The 10740-nt window shown below is 41.1% G+C and overlaps 2 protein-coding genes across 2 annotated transcripts in view; one reads left to right on the forward strand and one right to left on the reverse strand.

Moving 5' to 3' along the window:
* Positions 1 to 211: 211 nt before the first annotated feature.
* The window catches only part of LOC108667445 (ecdysone-induced protein 74EF), a gene marked incomplete at its 3' end in the record, with an annotated part of 107420 nt that continues 96891 nt past the window's right edge, over positions 212 to 10740 (forward strand). The window contains 1 exon segment of the mRNA XM_047885427.1: positions 212 to 583.
* Positions 8113 to 10740, reverse strand: part of LOC108667446 — a 17613-nt gene continuing 14985 nt past the window's right edge. Inside the window, exon 5 of the mRNA XM_047885428.1 lies at positions 8113 to 9979. Within this exon, the coding sequence (XP_047741384.1) occupies positions 8868 to 9979 (1112 nt within the window). The 3' untranslated portion in view covers positions 8113 to 8867. The remainder of the gene's footprint in view (positions 9980 to 10740) is intronic.

The raw sequence follows: 10740 nt of genomic DNA on the forward strand, positions 1-10740 counted from the left end.
GATATCATTACATTTATTCTTCGTTATTATGGGTAAATATTTATTAAGTACGTTATCTTCATCGTATCATTTCAACCTTAATGTTGAAATGATACGATAGGCAATTTTGTGATCCAAAATAATGGCATCTTACACAATATCCCAAATCAATATTGATAACAATTTATATTTATTACAGATTTTCTCTCTCTGAGATTTAATCTCATACAAATAACGGACGTCAAGTTTTTAATCAATAACAGTAACCCAGCAATTATATTTCTGACTTATTTATCACACAAAACAAATATAAGTGGCAGATATATTGACTTATTTCCTCCATCTTATTAGAGATTTTGACCCACGTTCTCTTTTGAGTGTGAATATAGCCCGGTCTTGAGTGATATATTCTGGTATAGTCCCCGGTGTGTCAGCTATACTGATGATATACAAGATTATTATAGCACGCGACTGTGAAAGTGAATATAGTTGAGTGTACCGTGATACTAGTGGCTGCTAGTTGCAGTAGGTGGTTCCTAGTGACTGTAACTAGTTCGGATTATATCACCTCACATTTTCTCGCTTTCACCCAATATAAATCGAGGTAAGTTATATTTATTTATTTATTTTTGCTTTTCGATTTTGGTAAAAGAGATTTTGAGATTTCTTTTAAAAAAAACATGATTTTTTTAGCTTGGCACTGGATCGGAGAAGTTATTCGGGTATTGTTTAAATAAAATTCTAACTTATATCGAGCTTTTCTTTCGATGCAAACACCTTTTTAATTTTGAATATTTTTTTTTGTTTCTGAGCTTCTCGTCAATTGCTTACGTATGTTATTGGAATGTTTTGTTTTCAATTTTAATAAACAAGCTTTGTAGTTCACGACTTCTGAGGGGATGAACGAAGGAAGGGGTTGCTGCTAAAGGATAAGAGGGGTTGCAGCTGGAAGGGGAGGAGGGTTGGGGAAGAAGAGGAGGGTTGGGGAAGAAGGGGAGGAGGGTTGGGGAAGAAGGGGAGGAGGGTTGGGGAAGAAGGGGAGTNACTATCGGGCACAAATGTTAGCGTTCAACTTCGTCTTTTTTATTCTAAACGTTAAGTTATTGTACTATAAATTTTGTTTACTGTACAAAAAAATTTTTACGTCTGTAAATCTGCTCCACTCCTGTCTCTTATACACATCTAGATGTGTATAAGAGACAGGGTAGAGAGGGAGTGGTAGAGAGGGAGTAGTAGAGGGGAAGTGGTAGAAGGGAAGTGGTAGAGGGGGAGTGGTAGAGGGGGAGTGTCAGGAGGAGTGTCAAGATCTGATGACAGTGTTGGGGTTCAATGGAAGGGGAATTTTCTATATTGGAATTGGGACTATTATATATATTGGGAATATATTATATTGAATATTGGGACCAGTGGGATGAGGGGAAGCCGATGAGGGGAGTTGAGGGTGTTGGGGCTGAGGCTGCCTCAACTACTTTTCAGTCTTGTATGCACACATGCAATATAGTGTGCTTTATATATCATAGTCATAGCTTTATCTAGTCTGTTCTTGAACGCGTTCATACTTGGAGCTCCAACGATGTCATCGGGGAGGCTGTTCCACATGTCGGTGATTCGAAGCGAGAAGAAATTTTGTCGCGTGGAGAAGTTGCAGCGCAATTTTTTTAGCTTATAGCCGTGGCCCCTGGTGTTGGTTCTTGTTTCAAATTCTAGTAACCCTTCAGGGACCTTGTATAGACCATGAGTATACTTGTATACTTCAATGAGGTCCCCACGCAGACGTCGATAACTGAGGCTNTAGGCATTTCAAATCTGAACATATATTTTTCCATAGCTTTATCTAGTCTGTTCTTGAACGCGTTCATACTTGGAGCTCCAACGATGTCATCGGGGAGGCTGTTCCACATGTCGGTGATTCGAAGCGAGAAGAAATGTTGGCGCGTGAAGAAAATTACTAAAATTTCGATAATAAATACAATTAGAGTATTGAATATAATAATAAATTTAAAAAAATTGTAAGATATATTATTATTTGAACATCAACCGCAATTGAAGGATTTATTACAAATAGAATACTAACGATGATTAAAAGATTCCCAATAACTGGCAAATTTCATACAGTTTGGAGATTCATATCATGTAATAACTCAGGATTATCTAATAATTTTTCAATTTGATTTGGAATATTAGGTAAATATCGAAATCAATATGTGTTGCATGTGCTTTGTTATTTAATTAGTTTTCACATAAACTTTTTATTTCTATACTCAGTTCCATTGTTGGGTCGAGGATTTTATTTTATTATTTAAAAAATGATTACGCGTCGAGGTCACCACACACACGCGTCGAGGTCACCACACACACACGTGTCGAGGTCACCACACACACACGTCGAGGTCACCACACACACGCGTCGAGGTCACCACACACACACGTCGAGGTCACCACACACACGCGTCGAGGTCACCACACACACGCGTCGAGGTCACCACACACACGCGTCGAGGTCACCACACACACACACGCGTCGAGGTCACCACACACACACACGCGTCGAGGTCACCACACGCGCTATTTAGGTCAACAAGCTCTGCACTCAAACAACTATCGGGCACAAATGTTAGCGTTCAACTTCGTCTTTTTTATTCTAAACGTTAAGTTATTGTACTATAAATTTTGTTTACTGTACAAAAAAATTTTTACGTCTGTAAATCTGCTCCACTCTATGCCACATAGACAAAATTTTGACAAAATTTTTCTCACAACCTTACATTTTATTTTATTTTGCGGAAAATAACTGTACGTGAACCTTTATTTTTAATTTGATAGAATTTTTTATATACATAGCTTGGGAAGGTATTATTTACGATCATAATGAATAATCTCGTAGAGATATCATTGGCATGCAGTAAATTTCTGACCTCATAATGGTATTCCTACCAGAAGCTGCACGTTCAGCAGTAAAGTTTAATGATGATGCAATATCCGGGAATAACGAAAGCGATTTAATAACGATTTTTCAACGTCCGACATCGAATCGTACGATATGGTACGATTCTCCGACGTCTGTCGTTACTGTACGTCCGTCGTTACTTCTGTCAATTGACGGTATCTGTCGTTACTGTGCGCAGAGCTTCTGTCAATTGACAGTAGTAACGGGAGTCGGCATTCGAAGATTCTCTTCCAAATCTGATATGTTCATTACTTACTAACTGCTACAGTATCAATTAACTGCTACAGTATCAATTAACTGCTACAGTATCAATTAACTGCTACAGTATCAATTAACTGCTACAGTATCAATTAACTGCTACAGTATCAATTAACTGCTACAGTATCAATTAACTGCTACAGTATCAATTAACTGCTACAGTATCAATTAACTGCTACAGTATCAATTAACTGCTACAGTATCAATTAACTGCTACAGTATCAATTAACTGCTACAGTATCAATTAACTGCTACAGTATCAATTAACTGCTACAGTATCAATTAACTGCTACAGTATCAATTAACTGCTACAGTATCAATTAACTGCTACAGTATCAATTAACTGCTACAGTATCAATTAACTGCTACAGTATCAATTAACTGCTACAGTATCAATTAACTGCTACAGTATCAATTAACTGCTACAGTATCAATTAACTGCTACAGTATCAATTAACTGCTACAGTATCAATTAACTGCTACAGTATCAATTAACTGCTACAGTATCAATTAACTGCTACAGTATCAATTAACTGCTACAGTATCAATTAACTGCTACAGTATCAATTAACTGCTACAGTATCAATTAACTGCTACAGTATCAATTAACTGCTACAGTATCAATTAACTGCTACAGTATCAATTAACTGCTACAGTATCAATTAACTGCTACAGTATCAATTAACTGCTACAGTATCAATTAACTGCTACAGTATCAATTAACTGCTACAGTATCAATTAACTGCTACAGTATCAATTAACTGCTACAGTATCAATTAACTGCTACAGTATCAATTAACTGCTACAGTATCAATTAACTGCTACAGTATCAATTAACTGCTACAGTATCAATTAACTGCTACAGTATCAATTAACTGCTACAGTATCAATTAACTGCTACAGTATCAATTAACTGCTACAGTATCAATTAACTGCTACAGTATCAATTAACTGCTACAGTATCAATTAACTGCTACAGTATCAATTAACTGCTACAGTATCAATTAACTGCTACAGTATCAATTAACTGCTACAGTATCAATTAACTGCTACAGTATCAATTAACTGCTACAGTATCAATTAACTGCTACAGTATCAATTAACTGCTACAGTATCAATTAACTGCTACAGTATCAATTAACTGCTACAGTATCAATTAACTGCTNCTTGATTGTAGTCTTGATATTAGTTTTGATGGTGGTCTTGACGGTAGTCTTGATGGTTGTCTTGATGGTAGTCTTGATGGTAGTTTTGATGGTGGTCTTGATGGTTGTCTTGATGGTAGTGTTGATGGTGGTCTTGACGGTAGTCTTGATCTGTCTCTTATACACATCTAGATGTGTATAAGAGATATATCGTACAGCGTTATAGCGTACAGCGGTATATCGTACAGCGGTATATATTTACGGTAATGCTACAACAAACTTCATTTAGGCCTACATTCAGAAAACGAGACGAGTCACATTGTCCAAACATGGACATATTTCTCCGTGCATCACTTTATGCGGGTCAAGCTCATTCATGAGGACCAAGAGGAGCGCATAAAGTGCAGCGCCATTAGGACAGAGACGCATTAATTACTTTGAGTGTAGATATTATAGACACGCATATATATCTATATCTGTACATGTGCAAGATGGGAGACGGGCGCTAGAGTGTAATGATCATAAATAAATATTTAATAAAATTAATCTAAATAATAATTTAATAAAGTAGGTGAAAGTAATAAGTAATAATTTAATAAAGTAGGTGAAAGTAATAGGTAATTATTTAATAAAGTAGGTAATAAGGATAATCATTTAATATTATAAGCGGCCCTTTATATAAGCGAGCGTTTCTTTATTTTGGGTGCGCACAAGTGCGTTGTGTGTACAGAATGCGTGCGTTCGTTTACATGGTGAGTATACATGCGTCAAACAGACACACAGGCATACAGGCACACACAAGGCCTAACCTTGACACACTGAGACACAGCATCATACAGGGAGGCACTCGGCATGCACATTAATGTACACAAGCTTATACAACCACACACGCACACAGCTGCAGACACACACAAGAAGAAAACACACATACACGCAGACACTCACGACACTCACACTCCTACTCACGACACTCACACTCCTACTCACGACACTCACACTCCTACTCACGACACTCACACTCCTACTCACGACACGCGAGTAGGAGTATCCTTCCACATACACACAACTTATCCTACCACACACTCCTACTCACAACACCTCATACCTCACATACACTCCTCACAACACCTCACACACGCCACAGGAGCGTTGTGAGAGCGCCAGCCAATGGCCGGTGAGCCTCAATGCCACGAATGACGTCACGCACACACAACTTATCCTTCCACGTACACACAACTTATCCTTCCACGTACACACAACTTATCCTTCCACGTACACACAACTTATCTTTTCACGTACAAATAAGTTATCCATATCGCAGTTTAATATACGCTAATGGCCTCGCTGCGTCAATATTCTGATGAATGAAATGAATAATAATTAAGAGGATGAAGCGATTTGTGTGGGCAAGTCTCGTGCTCAAAATAAACTTACACAAAATAAGTGTTATATTGGAAATACGAGAACATTGCACACACAGTATACACATCACACATTTTAAGACACAAGACACACGGCTGATTTGACATACAACACACATGACACACAAAACACACAAATAAGGAATGATCGCTAGTGGATCGGGCACATCGTGTGCCCAACAGAGATCCTTCACCATCCGTTGTCATATCCTTCACCATCCGTTGCCATATCCTTCACCATCCGTTGCCATATCCTTCACCATCTATTGCCATATCCTTCACCATCCGTTGCCATATCCTTCACCATCCGTTGCCATATTATTCACCAACCGTTGCCATATCCTTCACCATCCGTTGCCATATCCTTCACCAACCGTTGTCATATCCTTCACCATCCGTTGTTATATCCTTCACCAACCGTTGTTATATCCTTCACCAACCGTTGTCATATCCTTCACCATCCGTTGTTATATCCTTCACCAACCGTTGTTATATCCTTCACCATCCGTTGTTATATCCTTCACCATGATGTGATGGTATATGGGGCCATACTTTCAAAACTGGCTAAGTGAACGTAAGTACATACGCTCTATTTTCTTGTCTATGATTGGTGGAATTTGCTTGAAAGGCCGTCAATGATTGGCTGATGAACTTACGAACACTAAACTTTTTGTGAAAGTATAGGCCCAGGTTGGGATGGGATGATAGTGAGAGTAGCGTGAGATGGATGGAAAGTAGGATTTAGGATTTGGCTTGAGTTCGGGCGGGGTGTTGGAATTGAGAGGATTTGAGGAGAGGGAGAGGGAAAAAAAGAGGTGAAGGAGAGTGGAAGGAGAGTGGAAGGAGAGGGGAGGAAGAAGGGGAGTGGATAGGAAGGAGAGGGGAAGGAGAGGGGAAGGAGAGTGAAAGGAGAGGGGAGGGAGAATGGGAGGGGATAGGAAGGAGAGGGGAAGGAGAGTGAAAGGAGAGGGGAGGGAGAAGGGGAGGAGAAGGGAAGAAGAGGGGCAGGAGAGGGGAGCGCATATCATGAGTCACGTGTTGCCCTCGCGCGTGCGGCCGCGCCACGTTTATCCCTCCACCGGCGCACCCTCGGACGAAGACATCACTCACGCACCACTCACGCATCTCTCAAGCACCCCTCACGTATCACGCGTCACTCACACCATGTCACGCGTCACTCACACCATGTCACGCGTCACTCACACCATGTCACGCGGCGCACCACTCTCACGTTATCACACCACGCGTCGTAGTCGCTTTTCTCGCGATTTTGCTGGCGACTATTGAAGTTTTCCATACAAAATATATCTATGCATAAAAAAGGCATTATTTTGGTCACCTATACCCTCACTTTATAATATTCATGTCCCCTCATTACAGGATACCTTTGGAGTTCCTTCAGTTTCGTTCAGGAAGTTTCAAGACCACGAATTGTTGCTTTTAATGCATTTTTAATGTTTCTGGAACCGATACGAATAAAATACATCTCATAAAAATCAAGAAGTCTAAATGAAGACCTAGTATTCACGTAACGAATAAATCTGCTGCAAACAAATAACTAATTATCTATTCTAACTAAATTATCGAAAGTTCGGCATACGATTACTTGATACCCACTACATTTTCCTTACAAAATTCAACAGAACTGGTAGGAATAGCATTGTGTTATGGTGTGTAATACCTGTAATAGTACAGGTGCAATGAGAAGTACAGCTGGTAGCACAAGTGCAGGGGGGGGGTACAGCTGGTAGCACAAGTGCAGAGGGGGGGAGGGAGTACAGCTGGTAGCACAAGTGCAGGGGGAAGTACAGCTGGTAGCGCAAATGCAGGGGGGGGTACAGCTGGTGAAAGTCTGTACGCAAGAAGCTGCCCTTGAAATGCGTCGTCGCGTACAGTCTTAATGCACAGCGCTCTGTGTAAACTATACATGTATGACAATATGTATACCATGTCTGTGTTTTGAATGTTTTTTTTGAATGTTTAATGTGGTTTTGAATATTGAGGTTTTCATGCAATGGAAAGTTCAATCGTTCGATGTACATTGCATAACTCATGCGGTGGTCTTGATGGTGGTCTTGATGGTAGTCTTGATGGTGGTCTTGATGGTGGTCTTGAAGTCTTGATATGCGTCTTGATGGTAGTCTTGATATGCGTCTTGATGGTAGTCTTGATATGCGTCTTGATGGTAGTCTTGATATGCGTCTTGATGGTAGTCTTGATGAACAGGATATATTAACTGATTCAGATGTCATGATGAGTAACAAATTTGTTGACGCAAATTTAATGTTAGTCTAAAAAACGTGAGGTAGTTGAGAGTAAAGATATCCTTCTTTTGTCAACGGGAATTAAATAAAAATGCATGGCGGCGAATAAAAATGTAATAATTCAGAGGAAACTACAATTATGATTGTGATGACACGTGCTGGTGCCAGACGTACAATTGTGGTGACACGTGCGGGTGCCAGACGTACAATTGTGATGACACGTGCTGGTGCCAGACGTACAATTGTGGTGACACGTGCAGGTGCCAGACGTACAATTGTGATGACACGTGCTGGTGCCAGACGTACAATTGTGATGACACGTGCAGGTGCCAGACGTACAATTGTGATGACACGTGCAGGTGCCAGACGTACAATTGTAACTACACGTGCATATACATCAGGCAAAATAGTCAAGGGCTCAATTGTGACAGAGGCAGCGCAATAAACATACTCTGTTGCGCATGCTTTCACAGTATACAAAAAATTGGTAGCGAATACAAGGAAAGAGATGTTGAGGAAAGGGGAATATTGAGGAATGGGTGAACTTAATGAATGTTGTGAAGTGGGTTATAATGAGAAATGTTGAAGACGTGAAAGGTTGATGTTTATTGTGAGAAATGGTAAATGGTAGGAACGGCTAAAGTGAAGAATGGCGAATGTTGAAAAGTGAGTGGGCGATTGTGAGTAAGTTTAAGATTGAAGAAAGTTGAGGGTTGTGAAAAGTTAAGAAAGCCAATGGTCATAACTACTCTGAAATTACAATAACCAAAGTTGAGAACAAATAAAATAAGAAATACTTCCGAGTTAAGTGAGAACCCAGCAGATATTTATGACAAAACTAATTTCGAATTACTTAGAGAACGTTCACCAGAACAACGTTTTCCCCTCGTACTAGCAGCTGTTTTACGAACCTACGGCGAATCTCAAGCTTCTTTTTAACCCTCTTCCTCTTATTGCTCTTCTCCTGACCCGAACTAAAGGTACTAGCAAAAATTTTGGTAGCCGCACTAGCACTAGCACCACCAGCACTAGCACTAGTACCACTAGCACTAGCTAGAGTGGCCGTTCTATCTCCAGAAGCAGCACCAGAAGCAAGCCAAGTTAGCGACTCAAGCTCACTTTCACTGTCGCCGCACGCGCTGCTTATTCCTGCTCGTTCAAATATAACATCTGCTTTGTTTTTTCCCTGAGCGTTATCGCGGCCTTTGCTTTTTGTCTGACTTGTCCGACGAGAGTCGAAGCTTTCGTCGTAATCCCGAGGGCTGTCGGCCAGCCTTGTGGCCAAAGCCTTCTGCAGCATCAGGCTCTCACGCATTGCGTGGGAATCCAAACCTGCGCCATCCACCTTCACGAATTTGCACCCACGAACCGAGGCGCGAACCAAAGAGTGGTCCTGAGGAGTATTTGATTGTTGAAGACAGGAGGAAGTTCCAGATCTAGGAGTTCTAGTTGGGTATCTCGGTGACCCTGAAAAGCTAGTTTCGTGGATCGCAGAGTCGAGCAACTCTGATGATCCAGCAGCTTTGGGTTCACAAGGAGAAGGCGCCAAGACACGCGATGTTGAAGCTTTAGAGTCCGATGGCTTCAAAGTTCCAGGTTTTGTATATGGAGTGATTCTAGATTCAGATCGCTTGCCGGTACCGGCCATAAATGACCCGGAGACTCTAGATTCAGAAGTCCCAGGTTCGGATTTCGTGGTAGCGCCTGGTTGTTGTTTTGATCTTTGCCCCTCGGATGCCTTTAATTCAGGCGGAGCGGACTCATCAGCTAAAGTTTTGTCTTTGACCGCAGCCAAGAACTCCTGGAGAGGAGAGGATGTAGCGGTGGTCGTATATGAGGTAGATTGTGTCTTGGTGGAACGCGGTTTTCCTCCCGTTCGACGTAGCTGTTCGATGGCCAATTTTTCATCCGCGTCTGTTTCCTTGATGGAAAGATCGGCGACAGTCACGAAGTCTTCGGATTTTCCTGAAAATGGAAAATTCAATATTGTATTCGATCCGAAAGATGATGGATACCAAGTAAGATCAAACACAGAACAGGTATAGCAGCGAAAGAAAAGCGAGAGTGAAATCTCGGCAGGTTCGGTTGCAGCTTTCGATTCATTTCCGTATATTCACACGGCTTAGTAAATGACCTTGGGGAAAACTTCCTCATACCAAGTGAAAAACATACCTCTTTGCTGCTGCATTTTTCTATGCGCAAGTCAAAAACTTGTAACCATACGAACTGTACTCCATCGTTCACTTACGTTAACAAGCGTGGAGGAACGAAATTACCTGCACTATTATTAAAATATTGCAATTATTATACATTTTGATCAGGAGCTTGCTGAGCAATATTGTCTTTGCGTTCATAAACCGAGCGCAGTAAGCTTAAGAGCGTAAATGCAATTAGCATTTATTGACAATTAAGCACGAGATTGCAGTCCTCTAACAACGTACGATAACTGCCGCTATTGCTGAATATCGTACCTCGACAATGATGTATATTATCGCCACGCACGATACACATCGTCGCCAGGCACGATACACCAGGCACGATACACATCGTCACCAGGCACGATACACATCGTCACCAGGCACGATACACATCGTCGCCAGGCACGATACACATCGTCACCAGGCACGATACACATCGTCACCAGGCACGATACACATCGTCACCAGGCACGATACACATCGTCACCAGGCACGATACACATCGTCACCAGGCACGATACACATCGT

The sequence above is a fragment of the Hyalella azteca genome, unplaced genomic scaffold, assembly GCF_000764305.2.
Source record: "Hyalella azteca isolate HAZT.00-mixed unplaced genomic scaffold, Hazt_2.0.2 contig17884, whole genome shotgun sequence".
In the NCBI taxonomy this organism is placed as follows: Eukaryota; Metazoa; Arthropoda; class Malacostraca; order Amphipoda; family Hyalellidae; genus Hyalella; species Hyalella azteca.